Source organism: Chelonus insularis, unplaced genomic scaffold, assembly GCF_013357705.1.
Source record: "Chelonus insularis isolate UGA/USDA-ARS -01 unplaced genomic scaffold, ASM1335770v1 contig_316_pilon, whole genome shotgun sequence".
Taxonomy (NCBI): domain Eukaryota; kingdom Metazoa; phylum Arthropoda; class Insecta; order Hymenoptera; family Braconidae; genus Chelonus; species Chelonus insularis.
Window position 1 is genome coordinate 392,845 of NW_023276486.1, and position 17,775 is coordinate 410,619.

General features: G+C 28.5%; 7 protein-coding genes across 11 annotated transcripts; 4 read left to right on the forward strand and 3 right to left on the reverse strand.

The window, feature by feature from the left end:
- Positions 1–325: 325 nt before the first annotated feature.
- Cog3 (conserved oligomeric Golgi complex subunit 3) lies at positions 326–3,313 on the forward strand. Of its 2 annotated transcripts, none has more exons than XM_035080832.1 (2): positions 326–536; positions 713–3,313. In XM_035080832.1, the coding sequence occupies exon 2, from the start codon at positions 774–776 to the stop codon at positions 3,267–3,269; it is 2,496 nt and encodes an 831-aa protein (XP_034936723.1). In that variant the 5' UTR covers positions 326–536; positions 713–773; the 3' UTR covers positions 3,270–3,313. The 2 variants fall into 2 exon arrangements, with proteins under 2 accessions (XP_034936723.1, XP_034936724.1); XM_035080833.1 differs by having other exon boundaries at positions 729–3,313.
- Positions 3,314–3,429: 116 nt separating this feature from the next.
- mus81 (mus81 structure-specific endonuclease subunit) lies at positions 3,430–5,477 on the reverse strand. The gene is made up of 6 exons (XM_035080836.1): positions 5,297–5,477; positions 4,656–5,227; positions 4,335–4,527; positions 4,057–4,263; positions 3,855–3,968; positions 3,430–3,747 (listed from the first exon to the last, which is right to left on the reverse strand). The coding sequence occupies exons 2-6, from the start codon at positions 5,126–5,128 to the stop codon at positions 3,502–3,504; spliced, it is 1,233 nt and encodes a 410-aa protein (XP_034936727.1). The 5' UTR covers positions 5,129–5,227; positions 5,297–5,477; the 3' UTR covers positions 3,430–3,501.
- AGBE (1,4-alpha-glucan-branching enzyme) lies at positions 5,445–8,912 on the forward strand. The gene is given in 11 exon segments (XM_035080834.1): positions 5,445–5,816; positions 5,818–5,840; positions 5,955–6,124; positions 6,222–6,469; positions 6,545–6,754; positions 6,856–7,163; positions 7,232–7,432; positions 7,521–7,873; positions 7,991–8,175; positions 8,256–8,544; positions 8,644–8,912. Coding segments are annotated over 11 exon segments (2,085 nt in total). The 5' UTR covers positions 5,445–5,726; the 3' UTR covers positions 8,652–8,912.
- On the reverse strand, positions 8,693–9,625 carry LOC118065519 (mitochondrial import inner membrane translocase subunit Tim29). Its single transcript, XM_035080861.1, has 3 exons — positions 9,348–9,625; positions 9,180–9,281; positions 8,693–9,094 (listed from the first exon to the last, which is right to left on the reverse strand). Exons 1-3 carry the CDS (start codon positions 9,469–9,471, stop codon positions 8,718–8,720), a joined length of 603 nt encoding a protein of 200 aa, XP_034936752.1. The 5' UTR covers positions 9,472–9,625; the 3' UTR covers positions 8,693–8,717.
- LOC118065516 (mitochondrial thiamine pyrophosphate carrier-like) lies at positions 8,992–11,392 on the forward strand. Of its 4 annotated transcripts, none has more exons than XM_035080838.1 (5): positions 8,992–9,258; positions 10,040–10,199; positions 10,388–10,540; positions 10,621–10,823; positions 10,897–11,392. In XM_035080838.1, the coding sequence occupies exons 2-5, from the start codon at positions 10,080–10,082 to the stop codon at positions 11,348–11,350; spliced, it is 930 nt and encodes a 309-aa protein (XP_034936729.1). In that variant the 5' UTR covers positions 8,992–9,258; positions 10,040–10,079; the 3' UTR covers positions 11,351–11,392. The 4 variants fall into 4 exon arrangements, with proteins under 4 accessions (XP_034936729.1, XP_034936731.1, XP_034936732.1 ...); XM_035080840.1 differs by lacking the exon at positions 8,992–9,258 and adding an exon at positions 9,371–9,438; XM_035080841.1 differs by lacking the exon at positions 8,992–9,258 and adding an exon at positions 9,590–9,716.
- Positions 11,232–13,726, reverse strand: LOC118065515 (uncharacterized). The gene is made up of 3 exons (XM_035080837.1): positions 13,440–13,726; positions 12,611–12,844; positions 11,232–12,326 (listed from the first exon to the last, which is right to left on the reverse strand). Exons 2-3 carry the CDS (start codon positions 12,836–12,838, stop codon positions 11,517–11,519), a joined length of 1,038 nt encoding a protein of 345 aa, XP_034936728.1. The 5' UTR covers positions 12,839–12,844; positions 13,440–13,726; the 3' UTR covers positions 11,232–11,516.
- A 289-nt stretch (positions 13,727–14,015) lies between these two features.
- Positions 14,016–17,491, forward strand: LOC118065512 (uncharacterized). Its single transcript, XM_035080835.1, is given in 6 exon segments — positions 14,016–14,411; positions 14,744–14,917; positions 14,919–15,084; positions 15,914–16,152; positions 16,276–16,599; positions 16,711–17,491. Coding segments are annotated over 6 exon segments (1,644 nt in total). The 3' UTR covers positions 17,056–17,491.
- The last annotated feature ends 284 nt before the right edge of the window (positions 17,492–17,775 follow it).

The window sequence follows — 17,775 nt, forward strand, 5'->3', positions numbered from 1 at the left end:
TATCGAATAAAACAATATGGCAGCGAATCATAAACAGTTAACTTCACTTCAAAGCGTTTTGTTGACCTCTTCAGAAAAAAGAAGAAGACATCATCTTTCTGACGATTGTAGAGGGCGTGACGATCTCAAATCACGAAAATTTTATGCAATTTACTCCATTTGTACTGTTTATCATTGAAATTTTAGCAAAAAATGATTTTTTCTTCCATCTTTGTGAATCTACTTTATTGAAAATTATTATTCTGCATCTTGAAAGCCAAACTTTAGAATAAATTAAAGCTCATTTCATATTTGATGTTTTGATCACGTGGCAAGTCACGTGATTTTTATTTACAATGACAAGCCGCTAGAGGAACATGTTGAGATTAAAAAGATGTCAATGAATTTTTTACAAGTATGTCAACATTTTATTTAAACTCCAAAAGAATATTGCTTCCATAAATTTTGTGTCTTATGGAATTTTAAATTATATGGTTGGTTAAAAACATATTGGCGATTATTATTGAAATAATTTTCCATTTAATAAAAACATTTCAGTAAGTACAATCAATTCATAAGTTTTTATCAACTTTTTATTATAATTATTAAACAGTAAAAATATTAACAAATCTAAAACACAATATAATTTTATTATTATTATTATTACAATGTGAATTCTCTTGGATAAATTAAATCTATAAAATTGTTTTTTAATCAGTAATAATTATTTTAGGAATGATTTTTTATAGAAAGAAGATTCACTTTTAATGAATATTTAATGAGAGGCTCTAAAAATGGAGAATAATATTTCATTAAACCTCATAAAATGGGATTTACCAGAAGATAGTTTAGCACCTCTATCAAAAACTCAAAAAGACTACATAGCATGTTTAGAAGAAGAATCAGCTGCATCAAGTCGAATAAATTTTAATAGTGACTTAGAACAATCTAAAAACACTGACATCAATCATTTTGAAGAAAGTGAAAGAATAGAAACATATTGGCAATTATTACGTTTATATACAGCCTTAGAAGAAAAACATGATGTTAATAGATGTTCAAGACACTTTCAATATCTTGAGCAATTGAAAACTCGTACTGAAGAATGCCAAAATTTATGTAAATGCATTGAAAATGCATTAAATGATTTCTCAGCATTGTCTAAACAATTTACTATTGTATCTACAAAAACAATGACTTTACACAATGCTACTGAACAGTTAATTTGGGAGCAAGAAAAATTAAATACCATCCATAATGACATTGTAAACTACGTCAAATATTTCAAAGAGGCTGATTATATAATGGACAAATTGGAAATGCCTAATCTGTCCGTACGAAGTGAATTATTTATGGAACTTACTGAAAAAATTGAGAAAAATATAGATTTTATTGAAGAAAATATCAATTTTAAAGAAGCTAATATTTATTTAGTAAAATATCGTCATGCCCAGTCCAAAGTAATAATAATGATGCAACAATGGATTCGTGATTTGTTGGAGCATGCTACTGACAGTATTTTAAATCCTATTGAATCTATTGATCCTCACATTAAAGACCAAGAAGAGAAGCAAATGCTTGGAAACACAGACACAGCTTTGGCATTATTTTACGGTCGATTTCAAAGGATTTTACCAAAAATAAAACCTGTTATTGAAGTTATTGAACGAAGATCAGTAAACAGAAGAGAATATGAAGATTTATTGATTGAATGCCAGCAGTATTATTTAATGAAACGAGGACTAGTATTAGATGCAAGTGTTCGAAAAGGTCTTGCTTCTATAAAAAATTCTCATAAAGGAGATCACTGCAGTTTAGTCAGACAAGCATGTGTATTACTACTTCATGCATCTATTGATGAATATAGATTATTCTATCAATTCTTTTCAGTAAAGTATTCTGGATTCAACAATTATTTGGAAGGACTTTGCAATGCATTATACGATACACTTCGACCGTCTATTATACATATTAATCACTTAGAAACATTAGCTGAAATATGTTGTATTCTACGAATTGAAATGTTGGAAGAACATGTTGAGAATAATGTTGAATGCCTTCAAGGATTTGGAAATGTTTGTTTACAACTTCTTCACGATGCTCAAGAACGACTTGTTTTTCGAGCTTATTTGTATTTACAATCTGATGTTTTGGGATATAATCCTTCACCAGGTGATCTTGCTTACCCTGAAAAGTTAAAAATGATGGAAGATATTGCTGAAACATTAAGAGGAGAAATCAAATTAACAAAATGTAATAGTACATCAACACTTTCATTAAGTTCAATTGATGCTGGTTCTTTAGCTTTAGAACCAACTCGCAATAATAATACTTCTTTTGAACCACTTTACAAGAAATCCAATCTTAATAATTCTCCAGCTGATTTACATGGAATGTGGTATCCAACGGTGAGAAGAACATTAGTGTGTTTGTCTCGTTTATATAGATGTGTCGATCGACCAGTTTTTCAGTCATTAAGTCGTGAAGCTATTACATTGTGTGTAGAGAGTATTGAAAGTGCGAGAGATAAAATAAGAAAACGAACAAGTGAACTGGATGGCTTATTATTTCAAATAAAACACTTGCTTATATTACGTGAACAAATAGCACCGTTTCAAGTTGATTTTACTGTCAAAGAGTATTCGCTAGACTTTTCTAAAGTTAAAAGTGCCGCTTATAATTTACTAGAAAAGCGATCAAGACTTTTTACTTTATCAAATAATGCACTATTGGAATTTTTTCTCGAAGGTGCTCCTCGAATGAAAGAACACCTTATTGATTCACGAAAACATGTTGATGTGACATTAAAATTATCATGTCAAAATTTTATTCAGCATGTGACTCATCTTTTAGTTGAACCAGTCATTAGTTTTCTTGATCAAATTAAATCGGAAAATCCATCAAACAACGATAATATAAGCCTCTCAAATATATCTAATGAAAAACTAAAAAACCCACAACACATTGCTTCTATTATCAATGAAGCATTACGCTTCATCAAATTCCGCATGCCCAATATTCAACAATCAATGCAACTCTATTTAGCAAATCGAGAAACAGAATTTATTTTGTTCAGGCCGATTAAAAATAATGTAGTAGCAGTTTTTACTCAATTATATCAATTAATTCAAAGTCAATTTTCTCCTGAACAACAATCTTTGATTGGTTGTCCATTACCTGAACAAATTTCTGTAATGCTGAGCTCGACAAGTTTAGTGCCAGCACAAAATCTTGATCACCGTGCTGGAAATGAAACTGATAATAATGATAACGCTAACACTAATCGTTAATGTAATTGTTAATATGTATAAATAAAGTAATTGTTATAATTATATATACAAAAAATTTCATTTTAGCATACACTTCAACTTTCCTAAAATTGAAAAAAAAAATAAATAAGATATAATATATTCAATAATTTCTTACATCTATAACAAAATATTTTCCTATCAAACTTTCATAAATATTAAAAATAAATAAGTATATTTATTTCAAAAAATATAGCTTATATTTTTAGTTAATTTAATCGAGATTATCTTGTGTATATAATTGAAAGATCGTTTTGGCTAAAGTAGGACCTAGTTTTCTTCTTAATGGGCCATAGCATACATTTGCTAAGAGTTTTTCACCATCTGAACCAGCATCTATCAATGATTTTCTCAATAATGTAGGTGTTGGATATAACTCAGCTATCGCCATTACAGCTTCGAGGGATACACCTTTCAACTGTAATAATTGTTTTATAAAAAGATCTCTTACACGATGAATCTAAAAAAAAATTATTTCAATTAAAAAATTATAATTAAATATTACAAATAATATCTTTGCAACAGTTAACTTTTTACTGAACAAAATAATATAAAAGTAGTTTGTACTTTGATTTTTGATGATGATTGATTAAATTCCTCAAACGACATCAGATAAATTTTGTCATGGCTTAAAGATAGTGGTTTAAGGTCTTCTTTTGAACATTGAATCAACTCTTTATTCTATGGAAAATGAACATAAATCATATGTTAGTAAAATTATCAACGTTATTGAAAATTTCTAAAGCTGAATTAACTTAGAATAATTTACTTGAAAAATTTCATGCAGCATTAAAGTAAAAGTTGATAAATAATCTGCTGAATCAATACAATTTCTGGTAAATTTCACAGTAAATCCATCGTGGATTAATGAATTTATGGCAGCTTGATGTAATACATTCATTGGCATAGATGAACGTACTTTACCTCCTTCAATCATATAAATAATATTCTTTATTCCGGATAATTTTAATCGAAACTGAAAGCATTTAATCAAACATAAAATTAAGACATCAATATAAAATTAAAACAGATTCAATATTTTTATACCTTTTGCTCATGGAACCTTTTATCCTTAATACTTGCAGCTAAGTCATCTATTCTTTTTCTTTCAACTATATAGGGTAAAACAAGTTCTTTTTGAGTCATTGTACACCGAGCTATCCACGCGAAATCGCCAACTTTCAAATGCCTTACTTCATAAGGTATCACTGTGCTACTGGAGTTTTTTTCTAAAGCAATACTGCAAAGTAATTATATTAATGATTTGATTTTTTTCTCTATTGTAGCATAAGATGATATTAATTTAAATAAATAAAATAAATAATCCATCGAATATTTAACTAATATGTTTAAAAAAAAACATTTTACCTGGTACTTGTTTCATTATTGTCTACTAACAGTATCACATCAAACGTGCGCATTGTTATTGGCTGAACATCAATATTTTCTGAATTTGTAGCTTTTGACGTACTAGAAATTGTTTTAGTCGTCTTTTTTTTTCTTGGTTGAGTTTTTTTGGTATTTGGCTCATTTATTGCACTTAGAGGCCGATTGAAACACATATTACTAGATAATCTCTTTTCATTTATCTTTTTCAATTCAATTGCATATTGCTCCAATTTCTTATCTAACATTGTACATAATTTTGCTCCAAAATTTTGCAGTACACGACAATCCCTGCCACTTTCTAATGGCAAAGGATATTTTTTCAACGATGATAGAGCTTTAGAAAAAGGTTTTTCTAGATATGACTTTTCTAATTTTGCCTTTTTTCTCCATTCTTCTAGCCAAGTTTCAAATAATTCATTAGGACGTTTTCTCTTCACCTTTATATTTATCATTGTTATAATTCGATAATTATATACATTACAGGCACTTTTTCTGATATTTTAACATTATCATTACGTCTCATCAGTTCATCAACTTTAAACTCAACGTATCTGCAATGTAAATATTATAATTCTGTCAATTTTATGTAATTGATATTTGAGTATTTTGAATTTATTTACCTTCGAAAAATAATGGACAATCACATTGTATCAACAGGTAAGAAAGTAACTTATGTATGTATGTATGTACGTATGTACTCCAATTAATCATGAATATTTCCTATTTATTATTCAAGTTAATTCGAGATTAAATTAAAAACAAAACGTGTACATATGTTTTTAGGTTAGGTTATCTTACCGGTTTGAACCACAAGTGGATTAGATAAGAAGTTATTATATTATACCTACACACATATGCACGTCAATGAACAAATATACATACAAATAAGCCTACATAATAAAAACATGAGCATAGCATGTGAAGTTTCAAATGACCTTCAAGTGTTATTTAGAATTTTTGATTCATTTTTAAAGATCAGGCCCGCCTGGTCCATATGATTAAGAATTTTTTGTGTTTTATTTGTTTATTAAAAGTTATCTATCGATAAAAATGGGTGGAAAATGGTCTAGTATGGATCCATCGAAAATCGAAGTACCTGAAATAAATAAACTTTTAGAAAGAGATCCTTATTTGAAAACTACATGAGAATGATATTCGTAAAAGGTATTTTATAATGATTTATTATTGTCAAGTATTTTTAGTTAAATCATAATAAAAAATAATAATTTAATAATAATAACTACAGAATGAGTATTTATAACTTTTTAAACATTTTAGATATGCTATTTTCAAAGATTATTTGGAAAAAATTCAAGCCGGAGATGAAAATCTAGAAAAATTTTCACGTGGCTATGAGCAATTTGGAATAAAAATAGACAAAGACAACAAAGTTTTCGCACGTGAATGGGCTCCCGGTGCACACAAATTATATCTTACAGGAGATTTCAGTAAGATAAATTGTTATTTATATTTACAATATTATTTTATATAACTATTATTATTATTTGTACTATTATTACTTTTACCACTAAAATAAAATTTTAGATAATTGGAATAAAACTGCGACTCCATTCACTAAGAAAGAATATGGAAAGTGGGAATTACATTTGCCTGCAAATGATGATGGTTCATGTGCTCTGAAACACTTATCAGAAGTGAAAATAATTGTTGAAAATGATAAAGGAGAATTATTTGAACGTTTAAGTCCGTGGGCAACTTATGTAACCCAGCCAAAAAATGCCGCTGAAGGAACGACTTTTAAACAACGTATATGGCATCCTCCTCAGAATGAAGTAAAGAATTTTTTTTTATCTTTATTTACTAAATATTGAAAGATATTAAAAAACTAATAATAATAAACTCATTAGGTATACAAATTCCAATTCGCGAAGCCAAAGAAACCAAAAAGTCTTCGAATTTATGAATGTCATGTAGGAATAGCAACTAGTGAGCTTCGTGTTGGAACTTACCTTGAATTTGCAAAAAATACAATTCCACGTATAGTTCGACAAGGATACAATGCTATTCAACTTATGGCTGTGATGGAGCATGCATATTATGCGAGTTTTGGTTATCAGGTAATTAAAGAATAATTGATAAGATGAAATTAAAAAAAAAATTACGAATTACAAACTATTTTATATGTAATTCATATTGTATATACCCATTATACTTACAGGTGACCTCATTTTATGCAGCATCATCTCGTTATGGAACTCCAGAGGAATTGAAACAGTTAATTGATGTCGCACACAACCATGGAATTTATGTATTATTAGATCTTGTTCATTCTCATGCTTCAAAAAATACTCTTGATGGCTTGAATATGTTTGATGGTACAGATGCTTGCTTTTTTCATTCTGGTGCTCGTGGAGAACATCCTCTTTGGGATAGTCGTCTTTTCAATTATGGCAGCTATGATGTTTTAAAATTTTTACTATCTAATTTACGATGGTACATAGAAGAATATCAGTTTGATGGTTACAGGTAGGTAGATTACACAAAAGCTCTTGAAAAAAAATATAATTTATTACAAGTGGATTTATTATTCTTAGATTTGATGGAGTTACATCAATGTTGTATCACTCGAGAGGTCTTGGACAAGGTTTTACGGGAGATTATACTGAATATTTTAATTTGAATGTAGATGTTGAAGGCATTGTTTATTTAATGCTTGCCAATCATATGCTCCATGAATTTTATCCTGAAATAACTACAATCGCTGAGGATGTAAGTGGGATGCCAGGAATGTGTCGGTAAGATGAAGAAAATAAATCAAAAGATTAATATTGAAAACGATATATTTATATACATAATACTGTGAAAAAATCATTTCGATATAAGGCCTGTAGCAGAGGGTGGTGTAGGCTTTGACTATCGCTTAGGAATGGCAATACCTGATAAATGGATAAAGTTGTTAAAAGAAGTAAAAGATGAAGATTGGAAAATGGGCGATATTTGTTGGACACTAAGCAATCGTCGATGGATGGAAAAAACTGTTGCTTATGCTGAATCACATGATCAAGCTCTTGTTGGAGATAAAACAATAGCCTTTTGGCTAATGGATAAGAATATGTATTCTCATATGAGTACTCTAAGTCCACCTGATCCTATTATTTCACGGGGTATTGCCCTTCATAATATGATAAGGTTGATTACTCACGCACTTGGTGGTGAAGCATATCTCAATTTTATGGGTAAGCTGTTGTCAGTACTGATTTATCTTTTACTGAAAATAATATAAAGTAAACTTCAAAAATATATGTAAATATATATATATATATTAATAACTTTTTATGTAAATGTCAATTCAGGAAATGAATTTGGTCATCCAGAATGGTTAGACTTTCCCCGTATTGGGAATAATAGCAGTTATCACTATGCTCGACGTCAATGGAATTTGGTTGACGATGATATGTTGAAATATAAATTCATGAACAATTGGGATCGTGAAATGAATTTGTTAGAAGAAAAATTTGGCTGGTTACAATCTAATCCTGTACTTTTACTACTTATTAATTTTGCTAATTTACTATCAATAATTATCTGATCTAAATAATGAGCTTATTTGATTTCTAGGGATACGTAAGTTGGAAACATGAAGATGATAAGATTATAGCATTTGATCGAGCAGGTCTCGTGTTTGTTTTCAATTTTCATCCAACAAAATCATTTGCCAATTATGTAGTTGGCGTTCCTGCTCAAGGAGCATATAAAATAGTTCTTAATAGTGATGACGATCAATTTGGAGGAGAATCAAGAGTTGACAATAGTGTCAAACATTTTACTGAATCCCAGCCTTACGCTGATCGACCTTACAGAATTCTTATTTATATTCCATGTCGTACTGCTATTGTTTACGCTCTTGGTAATCTTTCAGTATTTATATTATTTATTCTATACAACATTATTATATCGTATATTATATCATGAAAAAATAATTAATTTCTTTTTTGAATATTTCTAGATTCATAAAATGAAAATCGAGGAGCAGAAAAGCAATTTGACAAAGTTAATGAAAAGCAAGAAAAATAAATTTATTTATTTAAATTCATTATCATTAACATCATAGTCTTTCATTTTTTCTTCTAAAATCCACCATTTACTTAGAAAACCAACGTCAACAATTCTTTCATAAAAGTTAATGTATTGTGGTTTTAAGTAAGGACAGAGAGATTTGTACTGACAACAGTGATTGCTATAATTATCTAACCAAATAAATGATATTATTCCTAAGTTTGCTCGTCTTATTATATTTTCATTGAAACATTGAGTCATATGAGCAATATGTTCTACTGACACTGGATTACGATTATTCTCACCTACAAACATCAATCGCATACTGTTTTGTAACAAAGCTTCTCGAAATGAACATTCATCAGGATTGACTCGATGAAAGTAACAACAAGTGCCTAAAACTATTAAATAAATTAATTAATATAATAAACATTTTTTAAATCTATAAAAATTATATGAATATAAAATATTTCAATTCATACATACGCGATAAATAGGTTACAGCTCGAATGGGTCGATTTTTACATTCATTAAAAATATCTACAGCAACATCTTTATAGTCAAGGTATAATCCCTTCCAATATCTTTCTGAAATTATAAAAATAATTTAATAATCATCTAGTTGATAGCATTATTTTTATATCATAAACTTACTCCAATTATCAAGAGTGCTTTCCTTCGCCTTCACCTCAGTTGTAGAACATTTTCTATTTTTGTTAGAATTAATAAATAATCGAATCTCTTGGTTTGTTAAATAATTTTTACAAAATCTAAACATCTCTATTATCTTTTATGATTTGTAAATATACAATTCATTTTATAATTCCATAGTATTGAAAGTAGTAAACACATATACTTTTCAAATTATTTTAAGGTTATGGTTGTCACTTTTTCATGAAATAATAGATCTGAGAGAAGAGAAAAAAGATTATATATAATCTAACATTAAATTAATTGTAGTAATTAAATATTTTTATTTTAAATGTTTTCATTATGTATAAATGAAGAAGTTTTCAATCTATGGTAATATAATTGCGTATATCTTTGAGGTCCAATGAATTCAAACTACACTTTATTATCAATTTTTATCATAAACAACTTGATATGAATATATGTTTAGACTGAAATAATTGTATTAATTGTAAAAAAAAAATTATAAAACTAATAATGAAAGTACAAATGATTACAAATAATAATATGTTTCAAATAATTTACAAGAAATTTCATTTTTTTAATTGTGACTAAATATTAATTTAAACGGTTTGAACAATTTCTTTTCTTAAAATATGACTTAATAATAATTTTTTGTATTAAAAAGTTAAAACTATAATACATTATGTTTACAGCTGTATCATTTAATAATGATAGAATCTCTTTTTTTGAAAAATGACATCTCCAAAAGATATAAACAATCATAACTCAGATCATGCAATTGCTGGTGCTATTAGCGGATTCAGTACAAGACTGATTTGTCAGCCACTTGATGTTATTAAAATTCGATTTCAGGTATTTATTTAAATGAACTATTTATTTATAATTGAGAAATATATATTTATTTATTTATTTAAATTTACAATTGAAATTCAAGCTTATAGTTAACAAATTCAAAGTACAAAAACGAAATTCGTTTAAACTTGGACTCAATTTAACTTCAAAATTATTTTCTTTCGAATAATTGGTAAAAAATATTGCAGTTACAAGTAGAGCCAATATCTCATAGGTATCTTGGTAAATATAAATCCTTTCTCCATGCTACATCCACGATTATTAAAGAAGAAGGTGTTCTAGCTCTTTGGAAAGGACATGTACCCGCCCAATTATTGTCTATTAGTTATGGTATGATTCAGGTAGAACATCTTCATTAATTATAATTAAAGTAAAATATAACAATGTACAATTAAATTGAATTATTTATTTTTTGTACTAGTTTTACAGTTACAAAAAAATAGTTTATCTGATAAATGATGTACCAAATTCCAACAATTGGCAACACTCAACGCATTTTATTGCTGGAGCAATTGCTGGTACTTTTGCAACTGCTGCATCTTTCCCATTTGATACCGCAAGAACGAGATTAGTTGCACAGTCATCTCGTTATCAGGTTTATTCAGGAATATTCTCTTGCTATGAGTTAGTATATAAAACTAAAAAACTATTTATTTATTTATTTATAATGTGCATATTTTATCTGATTTTATTTTAGATCAATCCTTAAAACAGAATCTGTAAGGGCATTATTTCGTGGTTTGTTACCTACATTAGTGCAAATAATTCCGTATACTGGTACACAATTCTTATTGTACAACTTATTCACTAATATCTATAAAAAAATGACAGATGAATCAGAAATAAGTGTAACGAATTCCATGTTATCTGGAAGTGCTTCTGGTCTTGTTGCAAAAACAGTGGTTTATCCATTAGATTTAGCTCGGAAACGCTTACAAATTCAAGGATTTGAACATGGAAGACAAGGGTTTGGTAAATTTTTTACTTGTAATGGATTTGTTGATTGTGTATTACGTACAATAGAACAAGAAAGATTTTTAGGTTTATTTAAAGGACTCATTCCTAGTCAAACTAAAGCGACTGTAACTAGTGCATTATATTTTACATTTTATGAACAAGCTTGTATACTTTTACGATATTTAAGATCATAAATAATAATGGAATGTATTTTGAATAAATATTACATAACGCAAGGACTAGACCACAAATTTTTTTCAATAGTTTTTCTCTCAAAGCCAGTGTGTTCTATTCATTTAGAAAGTAAATGACAATGAAGTGATGATAGAAAAATTATTATTGTAATAATTATAAGTTATATTATCCGTAACTTATTGTATATCCCATTGAAATCATAAGGGTTTCTTTGATTGCAGGATGAAGTTCATGCTCAATGTATTTCGTTAATGCTTCACTAGCACCGCGTAAAAAAATATCTTCCATTTCTCGGGCCACATGTTCTTTTGATTGCCAGTCAACTATTCCATATGATTCATCTAAATAATGTTGATAATTTTCTTTAGTGTTTTCAGGAATATCTTCTGTGGAAATATCAAGTGGTAAATTCGATCTTCTTTTTCTACCTTCTTTATGTAATTTAGTAATCCAGAAAGTTTTCTTTGTTGGCGAAAAATCAAAATGAGCAAAATCAAACCGTGAAGGAGTACTATCATTAGCAATAATAATATCTTCTTCTCTAGCTCTACGATCAATTTCTTTTTGACGTGGTTCTGCAACTTCATAATGTTGATTATCCACAGAAGGAATCGGCTTATCATGCCTTTTAATTTGTCTATCCATTCGACTTGTTGGTCGACAACCATAAGCATAAATAGATGCAAATCTTGGCTCTAAGAAACTAGATTCTGTTCGTATTCTCATTTGTCCTCGAGAACGAGCAATAGGACTGGTAAAAAATTCAATACCAGCACGCTTCAGTCTTAAACTCATTCGACAAGATTCACCAACTTTTGACAGCCGTCTCTGACTTGGTGTTATTGACACTATACCGGATACTGATAAATCATTTAACATTACACGACTTCGAAGAGAGTTGTTACTTGGTTCGTAGTGACACTTCTCTACTCTTGCCCAAGAACTGTCACGAGTTGTTTCTCCTCCTGCAGGTACCTAAAATCATTTTTTAAATTAATGTAATTTTTTTGTTATTTTATATTTTGTAAAAAAGATCCAACAAACGAAAATAGTTTAAATAAAAGACTTTAAGACTTATAAAATCTTTATTATACAATGTGACTTTAAAAAGTTTTAAATAATAAATAAATGTTTATTCTTATGTAATATATCATTCTTTACAGTTCACTCAAGTATTTACTTCTGATAAGTTTTTTAAATGAACTAATAATAAGTATTTTTCACAAAACATAGCTATTTAATTATTTATTCATTCATACCTTTACAACAAGATGAGTAACAGTCATTTCAAAAGGAGCTGTTGTAAGTTTTTGTTGATAAATAACACTTTGATCTTCATTTTCACGTTTATTTTTCCTTGCAGAATCTCTCTGCATTGCGTCTAGAGCACGTTCTAATCTTCCACCGCATCCATCCCAGCTTGATATTGAGCTTGGCACATATGATAATCCCAACAATATCATCAACATGAATTCTTTCATTTTCATCAGTATCTACAACACGTTTTGTAATAATACACTACAAGTTATCATAATATTTCGTTAGAAATAGCATTGAGAAAAACGTGAGAGGTAATAACTAAGCAATAAAATTCCACCACACTCTGCAGAGCTAAGTGAATGATATCCTGTAGAAACTCTAGGGATTCACTCACTCTTATAATGCAAACAGAGCATGAATGCTGTCTTCCTCGGACGCCTATAGTTAAGTGACACTTCACGCCGGTGAAATTTTCTTTTAAATCCTAATTAACATCAAAGTACTTATTCATGAAAATGAACACAAAAAAACACATTATTTTAACTATAAAATAGTAAAAAAAAAATTTTTTTTCAAATAAACAAAGATTTGAAAGTACATTTTTAAAAACCAACACAATTTATTTCCAAGAAACCAATTTAAGAAAAAGATTGAAAAGTTTCTAGAAAATGTTTGATAACTATCATACTTAATTAGAGAATGTAATGAATGATAATGCTATTACTTACTTGATTAACATAAATCAATAGATAAAATGGTTAATTAAGAAAAAAAGAAATATTCGGTTGTTATTAATAAGTTTAAATTGGAAACAAAATGTAATTGTACCTGAAAGTCTGGTAGAGTGAACAGCAATGAAAGTGGATGCCAGAATGTTCCTTTCTTTTCTCCATCTATTCAAGATTCGGCGAAGACGGTATATGTTGTGATGATAAAACTAGAACACCAGTACATCTGGGATGGAACCGATCGCTCTTTCCATTCTTCGTTTTCCATCTTTCTTTTTCTCTTCAATTACCTTATGACTTCCACCTTGTGTAATATCCTTTTTTCACATCCCTCGTTTCTTCATCCATATGCTTGATTGAACGTATAGCAGAAAACTCCTCTTTATGTATAACTTCTATCTATTGTTCTTTCTCAATTGCAGTGAGACACGTGAATGATGCGCAAGTCAAACTTTATATTGCCAGGTACTTTCTTAAACAACGAATTACATTAAAATATCTTCATTCTTCTTAAAACAAAAGGTAGTATTTTTTTGTCGAAATATTTATTACTGTTTTATGATAATATTTCTTATATTGAAGATTTTAGTATTTTAATCTAAAAAATTAATAATAATTTATGTCTGGTATACTTATTTTTTGAAATATTTTCTTTTCATGTCAGTGAAATCACAAAATGAGTCGAGAAACAAATGAAAATTTGAAAAGAATATCACCTTTTGCTATTCCAACACATTCTTATTTATTTGGATATACTCACTGGAATGAAGCTCAAAAAATTCATCGGAAATACAAAGCCAAGACTCAACAGAAATATGAAAGTAAAAAAATATTAGTTAAGCCAGATAAAAAAGCTCCAATTCAACTGCCAGTAGGAATAACTGACGTTGATCCGAGTTATTTTACTGATATTGCTGGTCGTGCTATAAAAGAAAAATTTTCAAGAAGAAAATACATTGACGATATTCGAAACATTTTAAAAACTAAGCTTACAACCGGTTATTATCAAGATTACTGTTTAAGAGTAAATCAACAGTTTTCTGAAGAACAAAATGCCCTAGAAGCAATTAAGGTTCTAATTCTGCTAGTCACTATGCCTACTAATTTTGACTGGTGAAATGAAAAATAATCAATGGCATGATGCAATTAATGTTTTAATTAAAAATATTTTTTCCTGGTCATCTATTTCTATAGAACAATACCGCCAATAACTGTTCTTTATTTCAGAGTTCTGTGTATTTTTTTCTGAATAGAAATTCTTCAAAAAGAGAGTTTTTACTATAATAAAAATTTTTCAGAGAGCCTATGTCAAGTTAAGAAGGCTTAGTATTGATATGGTTATTCATCACTTTGAAAGGATCAGCTATTTAACTAATTTAAATAATCTTATTCATTCATTTACAGAAGAATTACCATCAACACCTAAATCTGTTTGAAGAATATTTATCCCAAGATAATGAAGATACTGTAAAAGTAATTGAAAAAGCTCAAGAGGCATCTCAAAATAATCGCAAATTGATGGCAAAACGTGATCAATTGTTAAAGGAAGTTGGACAAGTTTCTTTGAAAGTTTACCATTTGGAGAAAAATTGGAATATTGTCAAAGATTTGTCATGAGTTTGTTCGTAAAATGTCGTCAAGTCATCTACATACTCTAGAGAAACATGAGTCCTTAAACAATTCTATCAATAACCCGAATAGTGATGACCAAGTATTATCAAAAAGTTCTTTAGAGTGTCTAGTAGGTATGTTCAAACGTCTTTTTGTCTGATTTATTATCATTAAATTAATATTTTTTCGAGGATCTTTAAATTGTCTAGACTAAAGTACTCAAGCGTAACAAAGCAAAACAGAATACGTAGGCGTTTATTCAAATTAAATAATTGGTGCAATTTTTCTTTTTATCCTATAAGCACCGGAAGAATGTATTTTTAGCCAATCTTCTTTTAGACAATTGTAATTTTATCGAACAATCGTGAATTTAAATATAAAGACTTTATTCAATTTAGATACTAAGGTTTATAAAAGTTTTAACTTGAAAGAAACTTTGGAGAAAAATAATTTCTTTTCAATAATTATTCCATTAAAATTTAATTACTTTTTCTAAGTGTCAATATTAAATTCATAAATATTTTTAATGACTAAAAGTTAAATTGATAATCAATAATTTCTTGCATTGCAAAAAATATCTAATAGAATTTTCATTAAGCCGCTAGCTAAATTAAATTATTACCAAAATTTTTGTGAAGAAAATTTAAATTTATTACATGAAGAAATTTCTCCCCGTGATTTCGCTTTAACTTTTCCTTTTTTTTAAAATAATAAACTTTCTAGAGACATAGCAGAAATGATTTGCATCATCTTCAGAAATCTTCTGTTGTTCTCTTTGCAATAATTCTTGACATTTCTGAATGATATTAAAACAATATATTTATGTATATTTATTCAAAATCTATTTTCTATATTTAAATAAGCATTTTATTCATTAATTCAGTCAATGTTTCTTATTCATGTCAATTATTTACAAAGGAAACGTCTCTAAAGATTAAAATCTTCATAAGCAATATTTTTCAGATGCATTTCAAAAGGACATTACTGACAACCATTTAGGAAGTCCAGAAGACATAACTCTTGAAGATCCTCGAGAACTTTCACAAATTTTTAACGCCATAGAAGTACGTAATCTCGATGCTTTAATTTATCTCGAATCTTTGGCTCGGCCCATGGAAGAGCTGACTTCAAATATTACTAAAGCAGAAAATCTTATTAAAGAAGAAATCAGTATCATCGAAGAAAGTTTGGAAGAAATTAAGGTGCGCCCATATTTGATTATATTATTGTATGAATCGTAGAAAAAGAAAGTTTTAGTCGTCAGATTTTTTTTATCATTTTCATCACTTTCAATAAATTACTTAAGTATTATTATTCATACGCAGTCATTAATAAAATCAAGCCAACAGAGAGTCACTGATCTCAAAGTTTATGAAGATTATTTATTGCATCAAGTCTTCAGGGACTTAGTTTGCTCAGAAGCTGTGCTACAGCTGTATGTTTTTATCGAAGATGCATATGAAAGCTGCATTGGACCTAATACTACTAATATGAATGCTTATGCAATGATGCAGGCAATTGAAAAAACTTATGAAAGTCTTAATGTTGTTCTTGATAGTTTACCACCCAAGATTGTTGCAGAGTGTGAAAAGGAAGGATTTGCTCAAGAAATTAAAAAAATTCGCGAAGCTGAAGATGCTGCTAGAAAGGTTGGAACAGATGATTTATCAACATTTTTCATTATAATAATAAATGCTTTAGCTGTAAAGTTGAAAAGTAAAAAAAAATGAATAAAATCTATTATCTGCGGTTTTTTTCAGTTCGAGTTGATGCACCGACTACTCGCTGCACTAGAGCGAATAATGGTACGGTCAGAAATGAGTTTACAGCCCAAGTCCAAAGATAAATCGACACTGCATACACGTCAGATAAAGCCATCGAGCTCAATATCTAGTGTGGATTTCATGAAAGTAAAAAAACTTCAATTGAAAGAATTAACAATGCCAAGACGATATCGTGAATTTTCAATGGAAGATTACAAGTCTATGGAAGATCTTAATATTAGTAATCTAACTTTCAAAATGAATAAATCGAGTCAAGACAATGCACCAAAAGAAACAGTAGCTACTGATGATAATCACGACTGTCGTGATGAAATTGTATAATTTTAATCGTTGCTTTTTTAGGAATTCTATGTTTGGATTATAGGAATAACAATAATAAGTGTAGGTAGAAATTCAGAGGAAAAGGAAATGTCTCGTAATAGTAGACTTGCGTAGGTGTAAGTCGATAATTCCGGTTTGGTTGACTTTTTTTTTCAAAATAAATATAAAAATTAATTGAATTATGAATTCACTGATAAAAATTATCAATTTGATATATTTAAAAAAAATTACAGTCCAAGTTTTTACAATACTTATTGTTATTAATAAGTAACAATACTTTTAGAATAAATCATAATAATCTATATAAATCTCATTGCGATGAGTTATAAATTTTACAGGCTTTTTTAAAACGATGATATTATTTTCACTATTGATTGTAATTTCCCTACGCGTAAATAAATAGTTAGATGAGAATAATGCGTAGATAATTGTTATAGATTGGCTCTAAACTCGAGATAAAATATTGAGGCTAATAAACACAACAAAAGGCAAGTAGAGTATATAATATAATTTGATATTATACTTCGATATAAAAACAACGAATCCAATATATGAAAAGACTGCCTATATTTTTAAAGACTTGAGTTTTGCTGGAGCAAACGAGAAAATATCGATCATATTAGTCTTAAGTATAAAACTGATTTAAATACAAATGGTGATTTATGTATTTATCAGAGACTTTTGAATAAAAATATTCGGCTAATTATTTATTTGATATTT

Bases quoted from the DNA above. Each gene is read 5' to 3' on its own strand.
- LOC118065516 (XM_035080838.1), top strand. From the start codon at position 10,080: ATGACATCTCCAAAAGATATAAACAATCATAACTCAGATCATGCAATT. The intron at 10,200-10,387 runs GTATTTATTTAA...AAAATATTGCAG, and splicing joins TTATTAAAATTCGATTTCAG to TTACAAGTAGAGCCAATATC. The intron at 10,824-10,896 runs GTTAGTATATAA...ATTTTATTTTAG, and splicing joins GGAATATTCTCTTGCTATGA to ATCAATCCTTAAAACAGAAT.
- LOC118065519 (XM_035080861.1), bottom strand. From the start codon at position 9,471: ATGTTTAGATTTTGTAAAAATTATTTAACAAACCAAGAGATTCGATTA. The intron at 9,282-9,347 runs GTAAGTTTATGA...TTATAATTTCAG, and splicing joins AAGCACTCTTGATAATTGGA to AAAGATATTGGAAGGGATTA. The intron at 9,095-9,179 runs GTATGTATGAAT...TTTATTTAATAG, and splicing joins AGCTGTAACCTATTTATCGC to TTTTAGGCACTTGTTGTTAC.
- mus81 (XM_035080836.1), bottom strand. From the start codon at position 5,128: ATGATAAATATAAAGGTGAAGAGAAAACGTCCTAATGAATTATTTGAA. The intron at 4,528-4,655 runs GTAAAATGTTTT...ATTACTTTGCAG, and splicing joins AATAATGAAACAAGTACCAG to TATTGCTTTAGAAAAAAACT. The intron at 3,969-4,056 runs GTAAATTATTCT...CATTTTCCATAG, and splicing joins TGCTGCATGAAATTTTTCAA to AATAAAGAGTTGATTCAATG.
- Cog3 (XM_035080832.1), top strand. From the start codon at position 774: ATGGAGAATAATATTTCATTAAACCTCATAAAATGGGATTTACCAGAA.
- LOC118065515 (XM_035080837.1), bottom strand. From the start codon at position 12,838: ATGAAAATGAAAGAATTCATGTTGATGATATTGTTGGGATTATCATAT. The intron at 12,327-12,610 runs GTATGAATGAAT...AAATGATTTTAG, and splicing joins TTACTCATCTTGTTGTAAAG to GTACCTGCAGGAGGAGAAAC.